At 45.7% G+C, this 27,022-nt stretch overlaps 1 protein-coding gene across 1 annotated transcript in view; it reads right to left on the bottom strand.

The window, feature by feature from the left end:
- Positions 1–27,022, bottom strand: part of LOC133533970 (HEAT repeat-containing protein 5B) — a 38,159-nt gene that overhangs the window by 3,582 nt on the left and 7,555 nt on the right. Inside the window, exons 7-37 of the mRNA XM_061873063.1 lie at positions 26,617–26,780; positions 25,902–26,035; positions 25,052–25,202; positions 23,996–24,127; positions 22,754–22,910; positions 22,228–22,416; positions 21,727–21,845; positions 21,343–21,479; positions 20,330–20,514; positions 17,517–17,611; positions 17,098–17,258; positions 16,585–16,759; positions 16,225–16,485; positions 15,526–15,715; positions 14,993–15,153; positions 14,410–14,548; positions 13,652–13,834; positions 12,702–12,820; positions 12,041–12,152; positions 10,637–10,818; positions 9,654–9,778; positions 9,351–9,471; positions 8,866–9,151; positions 8,254–8,409; positions 7,808–7,906; positions 7,065–7,188; positions 4,675–4,826; positions 3,647–3,943; positions 3,062–3,268; positions 681–820; positions 78–285 (exon numbers count right to left, since the gene is read on the bottom strand). Coding sequence (XP_061729047.1) covers positions 78–285; positions 681–820; positions 3,062–3,268; positions 3,647–3,943; positions 4,675–4,826; positions 7,065–7,188; positions 7,808–7,906; positions 8,254–8,409; positions 8,866–9,151; positions 9,351–9,471; positions 9,654–9,778; positions 10,637–10,818; positions 12,041–12,152; positions 12,702–12,820; positions 13,652–13,834; positions 14,410–14,548; positions 14,993–15,153; positions 15,526–15,715; positions 16,225–16,485; positions 16,585–16,759; positions 17,098–17,258; positions 17,517–17,611; positions 20,330–20,514; positions 21,343–21,479; positions 21,727–21,845; positions 22,228–22,416; positions 22,754–22,910; positions 23,996–24,127; positions 25,052–25,202; positions 25,902–26,035; positions 26,617–26,780 — 5,061 coding nt within the window. The remainder of the gene's footprint in view (positions 1–77; positions 286–680; positions 821–3,061; positions 3,269–3,646; positions 3,944–4,674; positions 4,827–7,064; positions 7,189–7,807; positions 7,907–8,253; positions 8,410–8,865; positions 9,152–9,350; positions 9,472–9,653; positions 9,779–10,636; positions 10,819–12,040; positions 12,153–12,701; positions 12,821–13,651; positions 13,835–14,409; positions 14,549–14,992; positions 15,154–15,525; positions 15,716–16,224; positions 16,486–16,584; positions 16,760–17,097; positions 17,259–17,516; positions 17,612–20,329; positions 20,515–21,342; positions 21,480–21,726; positions 21,846–22,227; positions 22,417–22,753; positions 22,911–23,995; positions 24,128–25,051; positions 25,203–25,901; positions 26,036–26,616; positions 26,781–27,022) is intronic.

Below are 27,022 nucleotides of genomic sequence, written 5' to 3'. Positions count from 1 at the left end.
GCGGGCCTCCTGGCCGCGGCCGCGCGCGCCACCACGCGGGCCGCCAGCGCGCGCGCCCACCACGACACGATACTCACGCGCATGTTCCGGAGCAGCGTTGAGCAGGTCATCCAGCGCGGTGACGGCCGCTATGGCGGCCCTGGTGTGCGCCATGTCGGCGGGCCTCCTGGCCGCGGCCGCGCGCGCCACCACGCGGGCCGCCAGCGCGCGCGCCCACCACGACACGCACTGCGGCGACGCCTGCGACCACACCGTGCGAACCACGCCGCAGATCAACGCGAACACCTGCCGAGAGGCACCACTTCACTACCTCCTCTTGAGACCCAGAAGCACACAATATCGATTATACATTTCAAAATAGATCGTGGAATATGTACAAACATTTATACGCGTGCATCGCTTAACACCCCCCGAGTCACTTGCAGAGACCAATTTATGAAAAACTTCTGTCGCCAGATTTTATTACAAAATTACAATAAGCGTCAGCCGCGCCATCGAAAATCATAATTACATAAAACTATTTTTTTTGTTGATAATAATACGTCGCATTACTAGTAGGTCTGATGTGACGTGCAATCAATCATCTATTACCCACTTTTATTGTAAAATCAAATTTGTAACGATTTTGAAATGAAGACCTTGCACATGCCTGTTGTTAATTTATATTGTTTAAAAATAACCTCGTTGTCTCTAGTCTCGAGGCACTGCCGGAAGTGGTTGATGCACGGGTAGTGCAAGGCCGGCGTGGGCTCTGTGTGGTTCAGCAGCACAGCCATCGCTCGCGCACCAATTACTGGGTCGATGCGCTGTCCGGCTTCGTCTGAAAATAAAGTCATGTTAAAATCAGGACCAAATAATAGTACGAGTAGTTTATGTGACTACTGCATAATAAACGGCATTAAAATACACGAGTGTGGGTTTAAGAAACGAACGAAGTGAGTTTCTTAAAAAGATCACACGAATGTTTTAATGCCTACTTATGTACAGTTACATACACTATTTTATCTACACACATATTATAAACTTTCTATGATATATTCACTAACCCAAATTACAGCCAACGTTGAGCATCTTTGCTGTCATGGCGGATATGTGGTGGCGTCACCGAAATGATTTTTATCGCTAATTTTACACACACCTTTTGCAATTGTTACTTTAAAAACAACAAAACATATTCATTTTATACTTAAAACTAATTAAAAGAAAACTGTACGTCAAATGGCGGTAAATGAAAACTTTTTTTCACGCATGTCACGCATTCGTTGTTTTTTTTTTTTAATTCACAGGCAAACTTGAGTCGGGGGCCTATTTCCGTATCATTCGATACAAACTAACATGCGAGATATGTCAAAATTGTAGCAATTGACATTTCATTTCGAACAAAAAGGCATCTCGACTGATATTAGAATAGAGATCAAATCGAATTGCTTTTTTTTTTCGAGATGTTCCAAATTTGAATGTATAACCACATCTATTTTGATGTAGTTATGAAGCAATTACCTGTTGCTACCGGTGGGAACCTATAATTGGCTCTTTGTTATCTATATATATAACTATTGTACAATCTATAGCTGTTGGTTCTCCGAACAATAAATAATAATAATAATAATTAATAAGGGCAGCTTGTGGCGAGCTGTTGGGGAGTAACGACCCCACGGACCCGAGTACTCCCGAGAGTCGGTCAGGGTCTCCGTCTCCGGCGTGTCTTCGTCGGTCGGAGTGGACCCCAAGGGGACCCGCAGGAACCTCAGCTCTGGCTTGCCTTCATTGGCCGTCCAGAGAGGAGTCGTTAGAGCTAAATGCTCCAGGGGTGGAAGTGAAAACTTGCATAAGACGCGAGTTGGCACAGTGGCTGTTATCAGCCACTGGGTAGAAAGCGGCGTACACCTCTCGACACCCCTGAGCCGCTCACACCGGTGTTGCTCCTGGTCGTCTTCACGACGGCATTTTCAGGGGCCCATCTAGTGGGCGGCGAGTCACCGCCTGCCTTGATAACTAGTGGAAACATTGTTATGGCAGGTGTCCGGACGTCTTTGCAATAACCCAGTCTCATTGTCCTCCCAAACTTCAATCCATAGACCGTTATACTGTTCATTTTTACTACAATAGTCCCAATGCCTGCTGCGACCGGTTCATGGGTGTCTATTGTTGCGCCTGTGAACGGGTTCCAGCAGGCGTTCTACATGACATTAAAGCTCTCCAAGGGGCCTCTACGTGTTGGATCTATATCCCCACGCAAGCCTATCAAAAGACCGGGATTTATAGGCCCGTGAAATCCAAGGAAATAATAATAATAATTACAACATCATCACAGATAAGAAATTTGTTGTAACAAAACAGTTTATCTATAGTTTATCGTAATGTTGGCCATTATTTACGGATTTTGGAGGCATCATAGAGGGTTTATGATATGTGTGTAGATAAAGTTTATAAACGTGACATTGTGGCGCACCGCGCCATTAATGTGGTCCTTAAACATTCAATTTGATCCATCCTGGGTTAGTTGTAATAATATACCAGAGCATTCGCTGATTTTGTAATTATGCGAAGCGTTAGCGAAGGTCTCCGTGTTAACTCAGGCAAAATGCCTTCGTATGACCGGATATGACCATCGGCTTCATAAGCAGGGTCACTACACACTGGGCCAGACCGGTCGTCAGGTCGTATAGGTTGTAATTCTTAACGGATTGTCATGAAATCTCGTGACCAGATTCTATTATTAAATTCTTTTTTTTTTTTTCTCGATCCAGTATTTTTTTTTTCAAATAGCGGGTATTGGCATAAAGGACTTAAGCCCATTGTGAGGTCACTGTGATAATGACTCAATCAACTAAGTATTTTTCTTCTTATTGTGAGATCTACAGCTCACAGAGCCACTAGTTTAAGTACATTTGTAAGGATTTCACAGTTCCATGAACAAATGGGAAGTAGTTCATTACACTCGGGCAAAATTTGCTGGACTAGCTGATTGAGCCCATAGAGTATATTGAATAGTAGATTGAGCCCCTAGTTCTCGTCTAAAATAGATTGTTAAGTATGTAGGGAGCCGTTAGCCACTGACCGCTCTTGACCTTCTCGAGCAACTTGGCCAGCGTGGAGTGCAGCAGACGCGCGTGCTGGTCGCGCGTGTGCGGCTGCAGGCGCGGCGCGGGCGCGGCGCAGGCCTGCTGCAGCAGCAGCACGGCCGCGTCGCCCAGCGGCGCGTGGCGGCACTCGCCCAGCACGCCCAGCGCCAGGTACAGTATCGTCGGCAGGAGGGATAGAGCTCCTGGAATATGGAGTTGACTTTTAGACAACGCGTTCATTAATCATCAAATCTAATCCCCTCGGCACCCCTATAACACAAAACGATCTCTGTTGTTTCTCTCCCGGGCCCTGTACTACTCCGCGGGCTAAGGACGTCGCCAGCTGACGGGCTAAGAAGGGGACAGTTAATATGGCCGATGCCCAAGGTATACAGGTAATTTTGTTCTCCAGTAGCAGCAGCAGCGGCGGAAGCTGACCCCTCCTGTCCCCCCTTGGCGACGCCTACGCCGCGGGCTGAGCCACACGCGCACCTCGAGAATACGAGGGAATGACCGGGAGACAAATGATAACATAAATGAATCTAACAAGCCAAATGCTAACATAACAGAAACCTACACACCTTGAGGACTAGTCAAAGAAGTCAAGTCCCCCATGGCGGCCAAGGTGCTGACTAGCAAGGCGTCCCCGTGCACGCCGAGCCCCCGGGGCACGCCGATGACGCCGACGGCGCCCTCCTGCTTGCGGGGGCTGAGCGCGGGCAGGCGGCGCACGGCGAGGCACACGCACACCTCGAGGCACGCGAACACCAGGGACTTGCCGGGCGGCAGGTCGCCCGTGGGGCCGCCTTCGCCCAGCGTGTGGACCACTTCCAAGACCGATTCGGGGATGTTGTTGGATGGCTCGTCTGGTACTAATTCTGTAACTCATTGTTGCTATCTAAATACTGAATTACTATTCATAAAATACGAGTAAGATAAGCAAACCCCGGTCTGCTCGATGCGGGTAATTATGGTTTGATGTTTGGTCGCTTTATAAATCTCATCATTATGTAATATTATTAATTATATCAACTGATCGTAATTACAATAATATCAACAGAATTAATATTTAATGCATTTTAGAACTATTGTTAGAGTAACTCGAATCAATGTCAGATATTGGAAGAATAAATGAAAAAGGTTAGAAAGTTGGTAATGAAAGAGCTGTTGTTTTAATAACGTTGACTAATGGCGTTTAGTTCGAAGAGTTTAGTCCTAATAACGTTTAATTAATCACTGGCACTGGTGCATTACTGCCCCCTTCAAACCCGGGTATAAGTAAATATTTAGAAATTCGGCGCCTCGGACGTAATTTGAAAATTTCGAAGAAGCGGCACTGGAGCAACGGCTGGCCGTTCTACCAACCGACCTATCGAAGCTTTACACAACGACGGCAATTTCCATCATATCCTTCATAATTTTACTTAGCTTGAAACAGCTTAGGTGTGCCTTGCGACATCTACCGTAAAAGTGCTAGAATTATCTTAAGAACACTAACGTCTCTATTCTATTAAAACATGTAATACCCTTCTCTTTGCTGCAGCAAAAAGTTCTGCCGAGTACAAACATCAATTTAAAAAGACAGTTCTGTATTAATATCTGAGAGTACCTTTGATCTTGGCCTGCATGTTGGCCTGCAACTGCTCTCGAGCGCCGGTGATGATGAGCTTCAGAACGTCGGCCACAAGGAGCAGTGCTTCCACGCTCTCCAGCGTCAGTCCGGTGCGGTGCACTATTTGACACAACTCTATTGCCAATGCCCTGTAACAATCACGGAAACAAAATGAACAAGGATCGTTTTATTCATTCTAATACGCCAATAGCGCCTTAATGTGGACTACCGACAAAGGACTTTAGTTCCACGCTGTCACAAAGCTATTAAGTAAGATGAGACAGTGTATCCAACAGATCTAAGCCCACACATTTGACAGTTGTCTATTGAAGTTGGTAGTGATGAGGCTAAGACATGGTTTGTCAAATCTAGCGATCATAAACGAATTAGTCGAATCGATTTTACAGCCGATTTTCTCATGTTTGTTTTATTAAATAACGTTTTATTACATTGTAATTCATTATATTGTCATTTTGTTGTTGTTTTAAATGTATCGTTTATTATTATGAAACGATTTTTATCAACTTACGGAGATGTCATATTAATCGAAATAACGACAGTTTAAAAAAAAGAAAAGACAATAGGTAACTGTTAGCGTGATAAATTATTATCGTAAAATATTCAATAACTAAGTTCTAAAAAAATTCAACTTATATTAAGTTATGTTTCAGAAAAGCGAAATATTGTTTTTAAGTACTTGACAAACCCTAATATTATTACGGGATTTTATTAATAATTTCAATGGGTCATGCGCGTTTACGTTCTACAGGCGTTGTCGCGTGTTAAATGTGTAAACTTAGATCTCTAAGTGTATGAACTTTTGCTGAAGGTATGGGAACTTGAAGAACAGCCACAGGAGTGGAATGTGGGCGTCATTTGTCCGATCCACAAAAAAGGCTCCAAGAAGAGGTGCACGAACTATCGGGGGATCGCTCTGCTGACATCTGCGTACAAAATCTGGTCTAATGTGCTGTTAAAAAGACTGGAGCCGCATGCTGAAAAAATCCTTGGCGATTACCAATGTGGGTTTCGCAAAAACCGCAGCGCAGTGGACCAGATTTTTCTGCTTAAGCAGATAATGGAGAAGAAGTGGGAGTACGCGCAGAGCGTCCACTGTTTGTTTGTGGACTTCGCGAAAGCCTACGACAGTGTGGATCGGGGGGCCCTATATTCCATCCTCATTAATTTTGGCATCCCAAAAAAACTAGTTTCCTTAATCGCCACGGCAACCAAGAAGAGCAGGATGAGAGTCAGAGTTGGGGGAGAACTGACGGACGAATTCGCGGTAATAACCGGCCTAAAGCAGGGTGATGCCTTGTCGCCTGTACTCTTCAACCTGGCTCTAGAGCATGTCGTCCGCAAGGTGATAACCCTTGACATAGGAGTAGAGTTGGGTGGGAGGCACAAGGTGATTGGGTATGCGGATGACCTTGCTTTCTTAGGGGAACGCCGTGAAGAGGTGGTTGAGGCGGTAAAGGTCCTCGAGCAGGAAGCAACCAAGATAGGTCTCAGGATCAATCAAGCAAAAACCGTATACCTTCACATGAAACGGTACAAAAACACGCGAGTTCGCCGAGACAGCCTTCATGTGGAGGGTTCCGTCTATCAGGGTGTTGACAAGTTCCGCTACCTCGGATGTACAGTCACCGATACAAACACCCGGGAGGAGGAGATTGCACTGCGTATTCAAAACGCACTACGATGTAGTGCAGCCCTCCATAAAGTGTTGGTGTCCAGGCGTCTCAGTAAGAGTACAAAACTAATAATCTATAAAACCGTCATTCGGCCTATTCTCATGTACGGCTGTGAGGCCTGGACACTAACTCAAAAAGAGGAAAGTCAGCTCCTGATAGCGGAAAGAAAAGTGCTCAGGAAGATCCTGGGACCTGTCCGAAGTGACGACGGCTCCTGGAGGATCCGGAAAAACGCCGAGATCGAAGAGTTGGTGGCTGAGCCCAATATCATAGGCGTAACTAAATCCCACAGACTTCGCTGGCTCGGTCACCTACTCAGAATGGGGAAGGATCGCGTAGTCAAGGAAGCGTACTTGGGGCGACCAATCGGCCGTCGTCCGATCGGGCGCCCCAGGTACCGCTGGTGTGATGTAGTGGAGGCGGATCTGCGTCGGCTGAATGCCAATTCATGGCAGGAAACCGCGCTGGATCGGGACAGGTGGCGTTCTCTCGTTTCGGAGGCCAAGATTCTTTTTGGATCGCTGAGCCAAAGCAGTCAGTCAGTAGATCTCTCGGAAAATCTGTGTCATTGTAAACAAAAAGCCTTATCATGTTATAATACACGAAGGTGATATAGACGTGTAATTATTTGGCTTAGAATAATATATTCATATCAAATACAAATTTCACTGATTTTGTTACAATAACCTTTACCTGTCCTTCAGCAGCCTCGCCCTGTTTCTGGGCGCGTCCAAAAGAGTGACTATCGAGAGCAGGACAGAGATAGTGTTGTCGACGGTCATGTCCCTTTGGGCACATAGGGCTTCCATACATATTCCTGAAATATTCGTTTATCAGTTTACACCTTTCACAGAAACAATTGGTTGTATCGGAGCGGCCGAGATTCTCAAAAATATCTGAAGACGCACTCTGGTCAAAAGAGCTGTGTTCAGATATTTGTGAGCACTTTGGCCGCCCTGATATATCTGGTGGCGACTGCACAGTCAACAAAATGAACATTGTAGTGTGACCAGATCAGGCGAATGCACCACTAGCACTCCATTCGCGAACTATTTGCGAAAGAAACACTAAATGCTCGCGTGCTTTTCTAAGTACAATATACTGAATGCATCTTTATATTGTATGTAACAAAAAGGAAACGCTTGTAGTACCATAAATAAATAAATATTATAGGACATTATTACACTAATTGACTAAGTCCCACAGTAAGCTCAATAAGGCTTGTGTTGAGGGTACTTAGACAACGATATATATAATATATAAATATTTATAAATACTTAAATACATAGAAAACACCCATGACTCGGGAACAAATATCCATGCTCACCACACGAATAAATGCCCTAACCAGGATTTGAACCCGGGACCATCAGCTTCGTAGGCAGGGTCACTACCCACTAGGCCAAACCGGTCGTCATAATTAACAATTAACTTACCAAATAGTAAATGGAATCTCTCGTCAATGGGTTCGAAGAATTCGAAGTTTCCGTTTTCAGTCTTATTTGCCCTATTGTCTAATGTATTTTCAGATTTATCTGTAAAGTAAAATGTAAGTTACATCTCTGGCTCTATAAGCTATATAATCAAAAGTTTTATGACACAACGTTTGTTGAAAATACATAGGCGTATTCCCAGCATGCATGTGTATGGTTTGTCTAGAAGTAAGTCAATTCGCGAACAGAAGCCGTATGTCGCCAATAAGACAGTGCAGTCAATCCAATTTTTTTATAGTTTCACAGAGGTAAGATACTCTTTGTTAATATTTTTGAATGTTATAACATTGTTAATTTTCTAAAAGAGTCTTGTTTGTTATGATTATGAAGTAATCTCTTTCTAGCTTGGTTAGTCACGTGCCAGGAGCCAATAAAGAAAAATTCCCAACCGGCAGTAGGAACGGGTTTGTCGACGTGAGCGTTGTATCTCAACGCCGCGGCATAGAGCAGGGAAGGCCAGGCGCGGGCGTAGTGCGCGCGCGACGCCTCCGCCGTCTCGGCCGAGTAGAACGCGCCGCCGCCGTGCGGCAGTTGCGATGAGAACTCTGCAACATTCACGACTTGATCAAGGGTGGTGTAGTGATGAAACACATGTCTAATGCTAACTATGGGGGAGAGAAGTAGCCAGTGTAGATATAGTCTGTGCATGTTAGAAGAACCTTAGAATACTTGCTCCCACACTGGCTGTTATATAACCTTATATAACATTGTATGATAGGGACAACATAATAAAACACTAACAATACTATCATGGTGGCCCTGTCACACGATTTTATATAACGTTATATAACAGACAGTATGGAAGCACCATTAGTCACTTTTCGTTACTGTTAATTTCCATTTCCAGTACTTTTTTCCATCTGTCTCTAAAACATATAAATTAAATCAATTCTGAGCACTCTTATGAAATTCAATCCCCATAAACAACATTCGCCTGTAGAGAAAATAAGTATATTTTAACGAGAAACTTTCTACTACTTGAAAACAAAAACAGCACTCACCCGGCGGCAAACTCAGTAGCGCGTGATCCTTCAACGCTGCGATCCAATTCTCTCCCAAGCTCTCCAACTCCGGCTCGACCAACTTCAACAAGCTCTCGCCTTTAGACTCGAAGTCGCCGTAATCGTCGTCATTCTCCGGGCTCACGTCTTCGACCTGGCTGTTGGTTCGCAGGAGCTGGTTCCGCCATTTTGCGATTTCTGCGCGATTATTAATCGGCTTGCTATCGAGCTGCTTGATGTAGCTGCCTGGCGCGCTGCCGTTGCTTACCATTGCAACTATGTACACCTGAAAGATTCATGTATAAATTACATCATAGAAACCATGTAACTGTTATAAGAAAATTTTAATTTTTTTAAACTAATCTGTGATTTTACATTTATAACTAATGGAAGTTCATTAATGGAATAAGATTTCGACAAAACAATCCCAAGATTAAACAGTGTACGAAATAGATCCAACTATAGCAAATATTGAGAACACTTACTTCGGCCCAGGCTTTCAAGATGGATAATTTTTCAAGTGTAGCCATACTTTCATTGTAGATGAGTGTAGTGTTGCCCTTTGTGTTCAACTTGTCCAAGCTCGAGACGAGTAACTGGTGCACCCTTCAACAAGGACAAAGTTTAGTATAGCATTATTATAATTCCGTATACCATGTTGTATCAAGGATGGAGTACGCTTAACTTTTTATTACAATCGTTAATCACTTAATCAGGTTATTGTAAAATTTAATGCTGATTAATGAGCTTCTTAAGTTTTCGAATATAAAGTCACAAGGCTCTTATACCTTCTCAAGTCGTTGATGTCCCTAGCGACGCCGCAGCCGATCCAAGCGGAGCACACGTCGCAAGCTGCAGCGGTCACGTGAGATGCCGTGTCGCCGGAGAATGCCGGTCTTAGCGCCGCTCCAACCTACAAGTCAAGTGTTTTTATCATTAACTAAGTTCAAAGCAGTCAGTCATTAAGTCGGTTGATCTCATAATCTCCCTAGTACCTACACTTCTGGCTTTTTACCACGGCTCGCTAATGAATCATTTGAAAAAGCTAAGTCATCTGACCGTCCAAACCAAAAGGAAAAGTAGGCCTTACTTATTTCATTTCTTTGCGACGTTTACCTTTGCTAAAGAGTGACTGGTGAGTGAATATACAATTTCAGTGGAACCTCGATAGCACGAATCTCAGGGGAAACGCTAAAACTTCTTGTTAACGGGTATTCGTCTTATAGAGAGTGTCGACTTAGGGAGGTTCTCATAGGTTTTTGTTCGTCTTAAAGAGGTTTCGAGTTACTGACGTAAAACCATGAAAAATCTTATTAGAGAGGTAACCATACACCCGCGTAAAATACAGTCTTATTGTATTTTTTCGAGTTACAGAGGTTTGTCAGTAAATTATAAATATGGAGGTAGTAAAAACATACGCCTATTTATTAGAGTTGTAGAAGTAAAATTTCATTTTTCGAATTATAGAGGTAAAAACTGTAATGGATAGTCGTGAAGGGAATCGTTGATTACTTCGACTTAACGAGGTTAAAATTTATTTAAAGTTACTTATAGACGTTTTGGGCTTTGATAGGAAGGGAATGGGCATTTTATTTCGTTTTATTAACGGGGATTTCATCTTATCGCGGTTCGAGTTATCGAGTTTCCGATGTATTAAATTATACGACCAGTGGGTCAAACCCAAAAAGCTAAAATAGATTATCTTGGCGTGATCCTACTTTTGTGTAAAGTAATTTAGTAATAATTATATACGGAGGCGAATATAGGGCACCTGCGCCTGATACTGCTCCAGCAGCAGATGTCCCGGGAAGCCGGGCTCGGGCGCGCGCGCGAACTGGCGCACGATGAGCTGCAGCGTGCCCAGCCCGCGCAGCCGCAGCGCGTCCGCCTCGCCCGTCGCGCCCACGAACGCCATGCGCACCAGCTCCGACAGGTGCAGCGACAGGTAGTCGCCTGGTGGGTGGTAACAACCGCGTCTCTAACTGGTATATATGACGCGCCCAGATCTTAGGCAATCGTTTCATGAAATAATCGGTTGGCCACATCATGAAAAAGTGAAACCTAACCTAACCATATCATGAAGTGATCCATTCTAAAATCTGAATCCTTCACTTCAGAAGGTAGCCTAAGAGTTTTGATGATCATCAGTGAGTGAGTGAGTCAGTGACGAAAACGGGTTTTTTAGATATGAATAAAATCGAAAGTATGAGAGCTAGGCAACTGTAATTTTTTTATGCTTAATAAGTCCACTATTGACATTATATCCCGAGAATTTTGTTTATCTGCTATAATCCAAACCCAAGTTATGAGGGTTCAGAAAACGACGAAACGCTTTGAGAAAAGGTATGTAGTTCCCTTGCGCTTCGCTTTGCTCGTCTTGGCGTGCCCCCAGATAAACAAAATTCACGGGGTATAATGTCAATAATGGACTTATTAAGCATAAACAATTTCAATTGCATAGCTCTCACACTTTAGATTCTATTCATATCTAAATAAAAACGATTTCATCACTGAATCACTCACTGATGATCATCAAAACCCTTAGAGTACTTCCTGAAGTCCTAGGAAGCTGAAATTTGGTATGTAGAATAGTATTAGTACACAAACAAAACAAAAAATTCTAAAACTTGTAATTTTTAGCCCCTAAAGGAGTGAAAAGGGGGGTGGAATTTTGTATGGGGAATCAAATGATGAGGAATGATTTGAACTGCTGAACCGATTTAGTTAATATTTGGTATGTGGATAGGTTAGGTGACAAGGGGGAGGAAAAGGACGCAAGGGTGGAAAAGGGGTTGAAGTTTGTATGGGGAATCAGATACGTATTTCAGGATTTTTAATAGTAAATCACCCCCAACCCACTAAATTAGGGGATGGAAGATTGTCATAAGCAACTTCCAAAAAGAAGTGAAATCTCATCAAAAACATTTTCATGTAAAATGTTGCCAAGAAGAAACCATATGGCTCGCACTGTCAAAAAGTTATCAGATCTCTTGTAGAGCCAAGCTTCTAACTCTACAAGCATTAACTTCACAAACTCTACACCTTATTCAAAATATGTGGCTTGGCCGTTTCGTTACATGAACTATTGTATAACAAAAACATAATGAATAGCGAATAAAATTTCACCTTACACCCATGTGACGGCAGCGAAACGGCCAAGATTAGGTATACTTACTGTCAGGATCAGTGAGTTGTTTCTCCTTAGCTTTGACCAGGTCAAAGTGCGCTGGATCGCCTGTCGCTTCACATGCACCCATTATTTTCTGGATGCATTCCATTGCGAAAACCTGGAAAAGGTCTGGTATGAACACAGCCGTATATAGAAAATAAATAAGGAGGTCTGTTAATAAATCAGATTCGTTTTCGACCCACCGAAGCGATGTCTTCGGATATTTTACGTATTTCCTGACTCAATGTTTATATAATCGAATAAGATTCAGTTCAGAAAAATACAACTTATAAGTTTGAACATGAGGAGGATCGGTTTTGAAGGTAAAGGTAAGAGTAAAGGTGATTACAAGTTATTTAGTGCACGTTTCCGATGCAACGCCGTCCTCTGTTCGGGACTTCGCGGGACTAACTTCTAGTTGCTTGATTTTCTCAATTCGGTTGTATGTTTTTTTTATTATTTTTACCAAACATTTGCATTTTAACAGTGCTATTTGGTGGAATGGCTCATGAAAACCAGAATGGAACTCCTTCACGAGAGATATTTTACGTTACGGCTAATTCTAATTATCTAATTATAATTAGATGCAATATAGTTGTAAATAATTTGAATGACATTCTACACTGTTTTGTGGAGTTGTTTTTTTTCTATTAAAGATTATGCTTACCCTAGTGGGCCACCTTGACTGGACTGCAGGATGCGTGGACTCGTCCGTATCTGCGTGGAATTCTGCCTGGTCGTCGTCGCCCTCGCCGTCGAAATCCGTGTCAGGGCTGTTACTGTCCTCTGGAAGATATTACATAGAGCGATTATAAGACTCATTTATAATGTTATAATAATTAAAATTTCAGGAAAGAATCTAGTTTTTTTAGCAAGTCTCTAGACACAAAAGGATTAACCAGAGCCAAGTTTAGTGCGCTTAAGCTCTCATACGCTACCCCTCCTAGACATCGCTAAGTCACCAGTAGCAACAAGTCGCACAAGGAGCGACATGTCAACGTCACATCGAATCCAGCGTGGGCAGCTGTGTGTTATATTTGACACTTCGGAGGGGTTGGGTAACGTTGACTACGTTACCAATACGTCCAGTGTTTCTCATAAAGTTTGACTGGAAGCAGCAGTCTAGTTATAATAGGCTAGCTGACAATTTTTATTAATGGTATCAATCGTTCAGGTTCATTTTTAGAATCAAATGTCTATATGGGACCCATTGCATTAAAGCAATACAAAAGTTACAAATGATAGTCAAAGTCCGACAGTCGTACTTCACTAGCGAAACGCTCCCAACAAAACGATAAGCAAACGTGACGTCACGGCCACCAAGAGCCCATCTTGAAGTATGAAAAACATTGAAATTGCGATTTTGTCGGTGAAATTGCGTTTATGTATATATTTGCTATACAATATTTTTTTGGATAAAATGTAAGGAATCGAATGGTACCCTTACTTTATTCCTTTTTGGAAATAAAAAAAAACTTTCAGTTCCTATATTTTTTTATCATTTCCATATATTATTTTAATAACCACATTATTGCGATAAATTGGTCATCTAGTAAAATAGATATTTTACTAGATTTTGTTATAAAATTCAACATGTGTCATCATTCGTATAGTTACCCAGGCGCACGGTGAGCACGCGCTTGGCGAGCGCCAGCCAGTCGCGCACGGCGCGCGCGGCGGCGGCGGCCAGCAGGCAGCACGTGAGCGTGTCGCGCGCGTACGACTGCGCCGTCTCGTCGCGCTCCGTGTCCAGGAACGCGAACAGAGCGCCCGGGAGGCCCGTATCCGTGATCACCACGCCTAACCAACAAACACCACGTGTATTATACAACTCTCATTTACTGAAACTACATCAACGCGCTCGCGACACCTGTTTCTGCACTTAGATTTATAATACTAACGTACAGGTTTTTTTCATTTGTAATTGACTGATTATTTTAATCGAGGATTGGTTACCTTAGAACGAATCAAAGAGAATTTAGTATAGAGGCGAATTGTCACAATAAATTTTGTAGTCAACAAAATTTACTGCCATCTTTCTACACAGGACTAAAACTCTTAGAATGGCATGTGGCTATTTGACCCATGTTCTTTCACTGATATATATTAAATATCAAACGGTGTCGTCGTCTACTCGAGTATAGGCCAAAGGTATATCGCCATCTATTCGATCATATGTTTTTCTTGATTTTTCGTAGCAAGTTTTTTTCTTAGATTTTGATTTATCGTATCTTTGATACGAATCAAATAAAATCAATATTCAAAACCTGCTCATGCAACGGCGCAAGCAGCACAGAGCGGCGCAGTGCACCGCCACCTCCGAGCTGGACAGGTCCCGCTCAATGTAGATTTTAGTAGTTTAATATATTACGTACCACAGTAAGGGCGGGCGGGCACGTGGTCCTTGGCGAGCATCGCGTACCGGCAAACTTCTGCGGCCTCCTTCTGCGACAGTTGGCGCAGGCAGCAGAGCGCGGCGCGGCGCACCGCCAGCTCCGAGCTTGAGAGGTCCCGCTACAATGTTATAAGTCACAGAGCATTACTTTACAATTTCATTTTCTTTCGATTATTTATACTATTACGATATTTACCAGTCTGTGATTAGCATCGTACGTATAAACCTTTATAAAGCATAAGGATATCAGAAATTATGCTAAATTCAACATTATTACTTCGAAACAAAGTTCAAAATCATGCAGGAAATATATTATCTTAAAAGTGCTGGCATTGATTCCTATTTTAACGGCCTGCTAACTTAGTCGGTAGACAGGGTCCTACGAAGCTGGAGGTTCTGGGTTGGAATTCCATTGAGGGTATTTATTTGTGAATATACATTTGATTCTGAGTTATGTTTTCTATGTAGGTATATTGGGTTGACGGGGCTTTTCATTGGATTCCGTAGTTAGTTCTAATATGATGCCAATGCCAGTATAATATTTATTATACAAAGACACTCACGGCGAGCGAGGGCACGAGCATGTGTGCGCTGACGTGGCGGGGACAGAACATCTGCAGCTGCTGCAGGCAGCCGATGCCCTCGGCGCGCGCGCCGCCGCCGCCGCACTCGCTGAGCGCCGCGCATGCGCACAGGAAGCGGCCCACCGTTGCTCCGGCACTGCCTTTATATGAGATAAAATCTTGAGCATTATCATACCCACGACACGTGGGCCGAATTTATAAAGTCGATCGATTATTTATTATGCATTTAATATTTAAAATGAGAAGTACTAAATGGTCGAAGGCACCGGGTCACGATTCATATCACCGATAACGCGTAACGTCTAAACGGATCAAATAAAGAGAGTCATACGAATAGAATAGTTTGACAGCGGCGACAGCGCAAATCTGTGAAGAGTGACGATCGCCGTGAAGCAGCCCACTAAACTCAAAGAATTATGGTCCGCCGATGGTCAGTTATGTATTATGTGTTGATATTAGTCGTCAAATTCATCTCGCCATGCATGCCATTCGCACTCGTTCAGAAGTAATACCTTGCAACTCCGGCCCAACCACAGTGATCAGCGCAGACAGCAGTCTGCCGACGCTGCGATGCAGGTCCTCTTGGAAGGGCGGCGCTGTGAACAGCAGCTTCAAGGCCACGTTGAGCGTGGACTCTACGTGGCTGCGGAACATGGGTCCGGAGGCGTCGGCCAGCACGGAGAGCGCGTGGAGAGCCCAGACCTGGAAAAAATAGCAGCCGAGTTGAGTTAGAGAATGGATATGCAATCTATACATTGTTCAAAAATTTGGCAGTCTTAAAAATCTGTAAGGTAGAATGAAAGTCAGAGATCAACACTCGCAGCAACTCTTATAGTTAGTAGAGTGGATTGAGTTAAGGCTAACAATCATCCGCTAGAATGTATAAGGGTGAATCAGTCATGTTTACATCTCCTAGGTCACACTTTAAACTTTGTCAGCATTTTCAAATATAATTTTAATTATTCATGTAGCAGCCCTACTGATTCGTACACTAGTAATGGCCAGCACTCGTCTGCTATGTGGTATTTATTCCCGAAACTAACTTGGGCCTCCTGTCCGCTCGTGCGTTGCGCCATTGCCCTAAACGCCGGCAGCGCGACCGCGGAGCTGCCTCCCCGCGCCTTCTGCGCGGCTACCGCAGCCGCATCCTCAGTCAATTGTTCACTAGTGAAGTTTAGAACTCGTCACTAAAATGTAACAACATAACTAACCTGAGCCTCCTGTCCGCTGGCATCCTGCGCCATGGCCCTCAAGGCCGGCAGCGCGGCCGCGGAGCTGCCCCCCCGCGCGCGCTGCACGGCCCCCACGGCCGCTGCGGCCGCCGCCCTAGTGGTGCGCACGGTGGAGCGAGTCAGGGCTAGCACTCGCTCGCTGATCGCTTGACTCTCGGCTTCGGTCACGCAGCCGCAGAGACGCCCGGCGCAGGACGCCGCCGCCGCGCGGACCGGAATGCTGGTCGATGATAGGCCCGACTGTGGAAGGTTAAATTGGATGAACATTTTTTTTAGATTGGGATTATTTAGAAACATGTGAACGTGTTCATTTGTATGGTGCATACTATGTGTACTCACAATAATAAGTTCAGTAGCAGCCGTCTTAACGGCATCTTGTCCGAGCGAGCTCTTCTGCTCGGCGAGCGTCCTCAACGCCAGTAGCAACGCGGTGTAAACGTTCACTTGTATGGCCTCCTGGCGCGTGCCCTTGGACATCTTGATGCACTCTGTGAAGTGTTCTAGCATTTGTTGCCTATGAAAAGACGTTCATCGACATTAACAACACATTCTAACTTTTAAACAAAATACTACTTTTCAATCCACAAAATTAACACGCACGGCACAGGCTTCGTCTGGTCTGGGGTTAACTTTTTTCTCATACGATATGGGGCGGTAAAATCGTACAATTTTATACCGCGTATTGCACATACGCTAATTATATATTTGAGATAGTATTAGTAACATTTAGACACGAGAAATTAAAAATTAGTGTATGGTTTTGCGATACGATACTCGTAACAATAGGATTAAATACGATCGCATACAATTTTGTTTAGAGGTGACATATTTGAGAACGGATATTGTAGTTACCTGTGTTTATTGGCAGCCCTGGCGAACGTGTGCGGGAAGAGTGTGACGCAGGCGTCGATGACCGCGACGCCTAGCGGCTGCGCGCCCGCGCCGCCGCGGTATAAGCAGCAGGGGTCGTGCTCTAGCGCTCCCGACCCGCTTGCGCTGAGCGGCGAAATCAGCTATAAAAATTGCATACATATCAAATAGGTACGAAGAATAAGGTTAGTCGTTCCAGCTACCACGGTCGGTCTACCGCTTGACTCGTAAAATGTTATTCTGTATTCGACAGATTCGTGACGCCTAAAGTTTAAATATTTTATTAAACTAAACACTGAGCTACCTTCTGCCCACCCTCCTTCAAACCGTCTCAGTTGAGTGATAACGAGGGCTTTTGGATAGAACGGATAAAAATACATATATACAAACTGTCATCATACCTGTTCTTCAATTTCAGCATGATCTGTGTCGTAGATCCAGCCTTCGTCTCCCAGCAAAATGGTATCGTGGGGATGCATAGCGCTACGCAGCATACCTAAGTAAAGAGAAAAGATGATTCAGTAACAAGTTTTAAGGATTTTGTTGTAATACACCGATTTATACACCGTTTTTTTTTAACTTCGTTAATTTGAAGCATTCCCGAGTAATAACAATACATGAGTTACAACAACGGTATATACAGCATTTCAACATTTTGTATGTTTTTTTTTTATACGATAGTTAAGAAAAATACAATTCGTTTAAATGTATGTACGCTGAATACGCTGAAGTTAACGGAATTCAATAAAAACACTGTGTTCAATAATTATGCAGGTAAATTATGAAAGGCTTTATCCACGTGATAAAATAAGTGTCATTTCTAATTGAAAAAGACAAGAGACGGACACTGTATTTATCAGTATCACGTAGTTAGACTAAGGTAAGTTGGCAGCCATTTTGACAGCCCAGGAAGTTCAAGTGTTATTTTAATCGTCATTCTTCTATGAAATTATGACGTTTACTTAACACTTGCACAGGCTGGGCTATCAAAATCGCTGTAGACTGACTCTAGTCAAATACAACCGTCATATCCGTACAGTACAGAGATATGCATCTAATTAAATACTACGTCAGTCTTTGCGGGTTGGAACAGCGTCAGCTGGTAGGTACAGCGGAATCAGCGCTGCCGGTGCTGTACTGACCAGTGGCGAGGTTGGCGGTGGTCGGGTCCGGCGTGCCGGCCAGCTCGCCCGCCAGCAGCCGCAGCAGCGGCGCCGCGGGCTGCGCGCCCGGCCCGAGCGCCGCGCAGGCCTGGTACAGGGGAGTCAGCGCTGCCGGTGCTGTACTGACCAGTGGCGAGGTTGGCGGTGGTCGGGTCCGGCGTGCCGGCCAGCTCGCCCGCCAGCAGCCGCAGCAGCGGCGCCGCGGGCTGCGCGCCCGGCCCGAGCGCCGCGCAGGCCTGGTACAGGGGAGTCAGCGCTGCCGGTGCTGTACTGACCAGTGGCGAGGTTGGCGGTGGTCGGGTCCGGCGTGCCGGCCAGCTCGCCCGCCAGCAGCCGCAGCAGCGGCGCCGCGGGCTGCGCGCCCGGCCCGAGCGCCGCGCAGGCCTGGTACAGGGGAGTCAGCGCTGCCGGTGCTGTACTGACCAGTGGCGAGGTTGGCGGTGGTCGGGTCCGGCGTGCCGGCCAGCTCGCCCGCCAGCAGCCGCAGCAGCGGCGCCGCGGGCTGCGCGCCCGGCCCGAGCGCCGCGCAGGCCTGGTACAGGGGAGTCAGCGCTGCCGGTGCTGTACTGACCAGTGGCGAGGTTGGCGGTGGTCGGGTCCGGCGTGCCGGCCAGCTCGCCCGCCAGCAGCCGCAGCAGCGGCGCCGCGGGCTGCGCGCCCGGCCCGAGCGCCGCGCAGGCCTGGTACAGGGGAGTCAGCGCTGCCGGTGCTGTACTGACCAGTGGCGAGGTTGGCGGTGGTCGGGTCCGGCGTGCCGGCCAGCTCGCCCGCCAGCAGCCGCAGCAGCGGCGCCGCGGGCTGCGCGCCCGGCCCGAGCGCCGCGCAGGCCTGGTACAGGGGAGTCAGCGCTGCCGGTGCTGTACTGACCAGTGGCGAGGTTGGCGGTGGTCGGGTCCGGCGTGCCGGCCAGCTCGCCCGCCAGCAGCCGCAGCAGCGGCGCCGCGGGCTGCGCGCCCGGCCCGAGCGCCGCGCAGGCCTGGTACAGGGGAGTCAGCGCTGCCGGTGCTGTACTGACCAGTGGCGAGGTTGGCGGTGGTCGGGTCCGGCGTGCCGGCCAGCTCGCCCGCCAGCAGCCGCAGCAGCGGCGCCGCGGGCTGCGCGCCCGGCCCGAGCGCCGCGCAGGCCTGGTACAGGGGAGTCAGCGCTGCCGGTGCTGTACTGACCAGTGGCGAGGTTGGCGGTGGTCGGGTCCGGCGTGCCGGCCAGCTCGCCCGCCAGCAGCCGCAGCAGCGGCGCCGCGGACTGCGCGCCCGGCCCGAGCGCCGCGCAGGCCTGGTACAGGGGAGTCAGCGCTGCCGGTGCTGTACTGACCAGTGGCGAGGTTGGCGGTGGTCGGGTCCGGCGTGCCGGCCAGCTCGCCCGCCAGCAGCCGCAGCAGCGGCGCCGCGGGCTGCGCGCCCGGCCCGAGCGCCGCGCAAGCCTGGTACAGGGGAGTCAGCGCTGCCGGTGCTGTACTGACCAGTGGCGAGGTTGGCGGTGGTCGGGTCCGGCGTGCCGGCCAGCTCGCCCGCCAGCAGCCGCAGCAGCGGCGCCGCGGGCTGCGCGCCCGGCCCGAGCGCCGCGCAGGCCTGGTACAGGGGAGTCAGCGCTGCCGGTGCTGTACTGACCAGTGGCGAGGTTGGCGGTGGTCGGGTCCGGCGTGCCGGCCAGCTCGCCCGCCAGCAGCCGCAGCAGCGGCGCCGCGGGCTGCGCGCCCGGCCCGAGCGCCGCGCAGGCCTGGTACAGGGGAGTCAGCGCTGCCGGTGCTGTACTGACCAGTGGCGAGGTTGGCGGTGGTCGGGTCCGGCGTGCCGGCCAGCTCGCCCGCCAGCAGCCGCAGCAGCGGCGCCGCGGGCTGCGCGCCCGGCCCGAGCGCCGCGCAGGCCTGGTACAGGGGAGTCAGCGCTGCCGGTGCTGTACTGACCAGTGGCGAGGTTGGCGGTGGTCGGGTCCGGCGTGCCGGCCAGCTCGCCCGCCAGCAGCCGCAGCAGCGGCGCCGCGGGCTGCGCGCCCGGCCCGAGCGCCGCGCAGGCCTGGTACAGGGGAGTCAGCGCTGCCGGTGCTGTACTGACCAGTGGCGAGGTTGGCGGTGGTCGGGTCCGGCGTGCCGGCCAGCTCGCCCGCCAGCAGCCGCAGCAGCGGCGCCGCGGGCTGCGCGCCCGGCCCGAGCGCCGCGCAGGCCTGGTACAGGCGGAGTCTCAGCAGCGCTGCCGGTGCTTTTAGAGAACCGCCGTAGTTGCGGAGTACACCGCCAACACTGGTGAACAAATAATAATTATCTTGACTTTAAAATTTTTAGTCACTCGCGCGACATATTTGTGAGTGTGGTGACAGTATAGTGGACATAGTGAGTTCGTGCTGCTTGTCGCTACAAGTGTTAGGTGACCCAAACCCAAGCACCACACCACTATGCCCGCCTACTACGACAACGCAAGATCTCCCCCAACCGGTTCTCTCAGTGCGCGCGCAGCGTGCGACGCGGCGCGGTGCAGTACGCGATTCACGGACGTCGTGAACGCTGCTCGCACTGTTAGTGCTTGAGAAAGGAGACCTAAGCTCTCCGAAACATGTCGCGCGAGTGATTAAAAACCGTAGAATCATTTTAATGTTAATATGTCTTACGACAGTTTAAATTCGATTATCTTGATTTTATTTTGCACTGATAAAGTGTAATAAGTCGGTGGCAGCGATAACGCCACATCGCAGATAGATTGACAAACCTCGCTTAAACCTAGCCTATGTAACTTTAAAATCAATCGGCAACGTGCCTTTTGTTTATTCAACTTTTTTTACCAAGACGATGATAAACAAACTTGGAGCCTGTCTGATGTTAAGCAGCCACCGCAGCCTATGGCACTTGCAATTTTAGTGTAGTTTACCTAATTCAGTTCAACAACCCTGTGCGTGTACTAAAGCAAAGTTTTTTTATAGGTATAGGTAAAAATAGGTACATATTTAGGGATCAAGATAAACGTAAAAAGCAGACTTAAATTAACTCATCTACAAGGTTTGTGATAATCGGACAGCTTGAAAATCTGGACATCATTAGTTTAAATAAATATGACTAGTTTAATTGTTGACTTACTTGGTAAGGACCGCGATCGCTCCATCTATGGGCTGCGTCAACCGCTTGGCGGTATCGTCGTTGTTGACCAGCGCCGGACAGTGAATCAGCAGGCTGTGGAGCGCCGACAATGCCCCGGCGCGGCCTTCCAATGTCACCTATTCAAAAGAAACAGTACTGACAGTTGGAACCATTCATAATATCTGGATTTAAAACGTTATTGTATCATGTGACAACGAAATTTTATATATAAATGGCTCTATGAAACATCAGTTTTGTATTACGTTTTTCTGTTGCGGGGTAATTATTTGAAAGCTTTGTAAAGAAAGTATCACCTCTTCGTATAAACTCTTATGAAGAGTTTATACGAAGATTTTTTACAAGAGATTATGGTAAGACACCAACCTGCCAGGTGAATGCATCGCCTCGGGCTTTCTCCGACTCCATCTCCTTGGCGGATCTCGGGAAACTGTTCCTCCATAGCAAAAGCATTCGCGGTAACAGTCCGCGCACCACGGGAACACCTACCGACATTAGAATGTTTTTTTTTTTTTTTGTTAAATTTATTTAGGAAACAAACAGTCACATATTAATATATATAAGCTTAAGTGATAACAAACAGACCTTTAGTTCCATTGAAAATAAAAGTATACATAGTAAATTACAGATCGAAACAGGGAAGGTGTTAGGCATCTTCTTGTCTGTCACGCGTACAGGGACTTCAAAACATCGGTAGGTAATTAATAAATGCATGACATAGTACAGAGTTTAAAGTGGTATACAAAATAATTAAAAAAAATTCATTCATTTCCGTCCGCTTCATTTAACTGCAGGCAAATAACAGCCCTAAGTGGGAAATCGTATTAAATGTGATCTTATTAAGCGGGTTATTTTATATTTCTCTACCTAATGTGCAAATAGCTCCAACGATGAGCCATCCCGCATTCGTTCTCGCAGCCGTCAGTCGGCTGCTTTGCCCGGCCGATCTTAGCAACTGTTCAGCCGCGTTGAAGGCCACCTTGCCTCGGCCGTGCGGCACTCCGAGAGGGGAGAGACGGACTGAGCCCAGCACTGCTGCTAGGGCTGCGGAATATCCTGTGTAGAAGAAAAAAAGGTTAAATAAATGTGACTTTGACAGGCCAAGTAAAGTGGTATGTTGACTTAGCATCTAGTCACTTGAGCGAATCAAACATTTCCTATGTTTTAACGTGCCGAACGTATACATTTTTAAGACAAGTAGTATTTTTTTGATAAACAATAGTCTATAAAAATTGACTACCGGTGTTCATCACACTCAAGGAAGTTGAGAAATTCCCTCGAGTTTATCGTCCAGAGCGTCCACGCATTTATCCAATAGCTTCATGTACACACACAGCACGCACCACGCACCGGCCACGCACGGGCGCTCAAGCAGCGACTATAAAGTAGTTACCAGATATATGATGAGGCGTAGGTGACGAGCGCGGCGCGTCCAGCGCGTCCACGCACTTGTCCAGCAGCGGCGTGATCTGCGACGGCAGCGCCACGCACACGCACCGCACGCACCACGCACCCGCCAAGCGGGCCGCCACGCACGGGTGCTCCAATACCTAAAATGCATGACACCTTATAGTAGTGTTAGTGGCCTTGTTTATATCGATCACTGCATGTCCTGGGTTCTGAAACATACACCGTACGCGCTGGAAGTCTGCCGTCTTATTGCTAAAATAGCAAGCTTAAACTTGTACTTAAGATTTTACACAGTTCAAACACGTTTCCGAAAACTACAAAGGGAGTGCACTCGAAAACTGTTGAAGCATTGTCTTGGATAACCTTCAACTATTCATAAAGTCCTTCTTTCAATACTATGCCTACCCAGAGACTACCTTGAGATTAAAACCAACGAATATTTCAAATAAATATACATTAATGACGTTATTCATAAACGCGCTACAAGCCTGAGTTAGCTATTAGTCGTTTGTCTTGACCTGTCATATTGATTTATGTGTTTGTAAGGGATTCTGTCCATTTGGCAGAACTATTTTTCGACGAATGTTAAATTTGCAGAAAGCTTCAGTCATTCATTTCATCATCATCATTAAGTTTATTAGCCCGAATACTAGCGAGTCCGAATCTTAAATAGACTTATCTTGGCCGACTTTTGATACGAATCGTTTTATTTTGCGTTTGTTCAATTTCCGAAGTGTCCCGACTAATATTCGTCCTACAAACATATATAACTCTTGCAAGTATGCAAAACTTTTCTGCCTTGATTTTATGCTTGTAGTAGTTTATGATTAATAGCGAACTATGCAAAAATAAATTATTACCAATAAAATTATGCGAAATGAAACAGATAACAGATATTTCGATCAGAGTGATCGACAGATTCTTCATAGATTTTATGACAAAAGATACTTCGATCAATATAAATTATGCATAGAGTACGTATGCGTAACTATCCAGTACCAAGTGAGTTTATGCTAACAATATACTATGCCTAGTTATATGCAAAATATAATTATTACGAAAAAAAATGCCGAAGATAGGAACCGTTTGTAAGAAAGGGGTAAAACATAAATAAACTAATTGAGGCTTGTAAAGTTTAATGAATAAGGGTGATCATCCGCAAATGATTCTAGAGGTTTCAAGTCTATATTTTTTCTTATGTTAAATGACTACACTTTTCACTTACCGCAAATATGGCGTCGATCATATTCAACGAGGTATCTGACACGAGGTTTTGTACTGATGTGCCAAGTTGTAGGGTGAGCTCACCCGCTTCCATCAACGCGCACACCAGCAGATGTTGGCTGAACAGTGTCTCCTATAAAATATAACCATTTGTGAACATAGAACACAGTACTGTCGGCCTTTGCCTAAATTTATACAATATGTATTAGTTGTTTACCGCATAGAAGTTAAAAACTCGACCCAATTTTCACCCTCCTTGGGGTTCAATTTCTTGAATATTTGAAGAATGTTGCAAATTTCAAAGTCCTACCTTCAACGGTTTAAGCTTTGCATTGCCTGTCGATAGTCACTATTATAACGTAACCGCTTTATATATTATACGCGGTGTAATTGCTTACGTTATACAAGGTGTCGTTGTATGAAGTATAAGTATAAAGACCAGATTTTTTTGTTGTGTATTCAAAGTTCCTTCTATAGTAAAAGTTGAACATAGCAATTACAATCTTGTATCACCTAAAAATGTCACCCAGTATACCTTTACTACACTTTTGGTCACTGTTATAAAGTCGTAAAAAAAGCATTTTATGCCAAAATGCCTTACATCATCTTGGAAAAGAGCTGATACTCTTCAAACTGCTGGATCGATTTCTATCAAACGAAAGAACCACCGCAGTGGAATTCGCTTTCACGTTTAAAAACCCTTATCGAAATCGGTACATCCGTTGGTGAGCTACGATGCCAGACAGACCAGACATTGGAGTCAAACAAATGACACCCCTCTTTTGCGTCGGTGGTATAAAACTAAAAAAACGCTATACTACTCGCGCTATATAACTTGGTTACTTCTGATGTACCACTAGATGGCGATAGAAATCTACAAAAAACGCAGACCGCAAATTCAAAACAGATATTATTTTATATGTTCCTCTTGTTTTTTTTTATTTATCAAATATTTATGAATAAAGTGACGTTTTGGTAAAAAGTTACAAGTGTGGGTTGTTAATAAGGTCGATTTATAATTTATGACCGAACCATAAATCGGCAAATACGACAGTACCTGGTTACAATCCTTAGCGTTTTCCGGGTTGAAGTCGATACTGTTCATCTGTTTGATGACGATCTGAATGATCTCGCGGCACGCCGAAGCTTGCGCCTTCTCGCCCAACATTTTGCCGAGTGTGTTGCGTAGAATGTAGTTTATACATTTCCTGTTGAAATTCTTTAATTATTAGCACTTTACCGTAGAATAGATAGAGAATACAAGACACATACAATGGGGCAAAAAAGTAGAGTTATTCTTTCAATTAAATATATTTCAGGGAACGAATGTTGTTAGTATGTACTTAAATTAAGAAGTACTTAATTAGATCCAATCTAAGAACACTAACTCTTTATTTTGCTAGATCCAAAAACAAAATATAGGGAAGTATATAGTTATAACTGGATTGACAAAACGCTTGACAACTTACATTTTACTTATTTATTTATACTACATACTACACAACACAAGCGGTCAACGAACCGCCCTATGAACGCCTGTAGCTTCAAAGGTGTTACAATCGCGTTGCCGACCTTAATACCTCGCACCCTCATTTAGCTCTGGCAACCTTAGTTATTAGTTAGTTACCGCATCATGCACTGCCGTACATTGTTATATGCTTTAGCTGTCAGGTTTACGGACTCAATGCAATACTAATTTATATATTACTCGCAACCCGCCCGCTTCGCACGGGTTACACAAAACCTTAACAAATTATACACCTAAACCTTCCTCAAGAATCACTCTAATAGGTGAAAACCGCAGGAAAAACCGGACCATACACACAGACAGACGCGGCGAGGGACTTTTTTTTATAAGGTGTAGTGATTTTTGACATAAGAGGCCAACTATGTTACAATCTGCGAACCTAGAATAAACGGCGTCGACGTGGGAGCTGGCGGCCTTGGGGTTGGCCACCAAGTCCAGCGCGTGCGCGAGGAACGTCGTCAGGTTGCGCTCCAACCACACGCCGCCCATGTTCTGCACGAATATCACGTAGGCCTGGAAATTGACACAAGTTATAATACTTAAAGTTACACAGAATACTAAATTCAAAACCAAAGCTACTTATTATCCCTATCAAAAACAATAAAAAAGGAATATAATAACCCTCTTATTCATAAAACTTTACTAGCCTCAATCAGTCAATTGTGACCGCGGCCGGCAAAACGTCCCACTGTGTCGCTTGCCATAAGAACGAGATTTGCTTGTATCTTTATACGAACCTGACAAGGTGTCCTCATGGCAAGCGACAAAGTGGGACGTTTTGCCGGCCGTGGCCACATTATTTATGATTTATCCCATTCTTACAAATAAATAAGAACACATTAACACAAACTATTAATAGTTCATTGAGGCCAGTATGGAGTAAAACGTCTGCATTAGGCTGTGTTTCCGAGAACGGGACACAAATATCATAATATAAGTGATTCTATTGACAAACGCATCCCTCGCACATCTCTGTGGAAACGCAGCTTATGTACGGGGTCATACAGCGCATCCTACTTCCGCTGCAAAAACTGCGGGCACCATTTTTAAAACTGCTTCGCAAATCTAATGTGAATATTTTAAACTATGCTTACATGAGTAACGCAGACGCGGACCTCCCGGCTTACACCCGAGCCAGACTTGATGAGCTCGCCTTTCAAGAATGAGGTGCCGCCTCTTAAGAAAGCACCCATCAAGAGGTTCAGCGCTTCGTCTAACGATACTACGTTCTTCGGTGGGTCCTTTTTACTTTGTTGCACTGAAAATGTATAAGCTCATGTTAAAAGTGACAAAAATCCACTTTAGGATTACCTAACAAGTCATATACTTGACGTAGTAGTAGGTAGTAAAGGTAGCCACAATACAGGGTGACAAATGAGTTATTTTTGGATGGCGTATTATGATCACAATAGGCTAGATGACATTTTTTTATTAAGGGTATCAATCGATCAGGTTCGTTTTTAGAATCATATGTCTATATGGGACCCATTGCATTAAAGC

The sequence above is a fragment of the Cydia pomonella genome, chromosome 2 (genome assembly GCF_033807575.1).
Source record: "Cydia pomonella isolate Wapato2018A chromosome 2, ilCydPomo1, whole genome shotgun sequence".
NCBI lineage: Eukaryota > Metazoa > Arthropoda > Insecta > Lepidoptera > Tortricidae > Cydia > Cydia pomonella.
The sequence above is the reverse complement of the archived record's forward strand: the minus strand, read 5'-3'. Positions and strand labels throughout refer to the sequence as shown.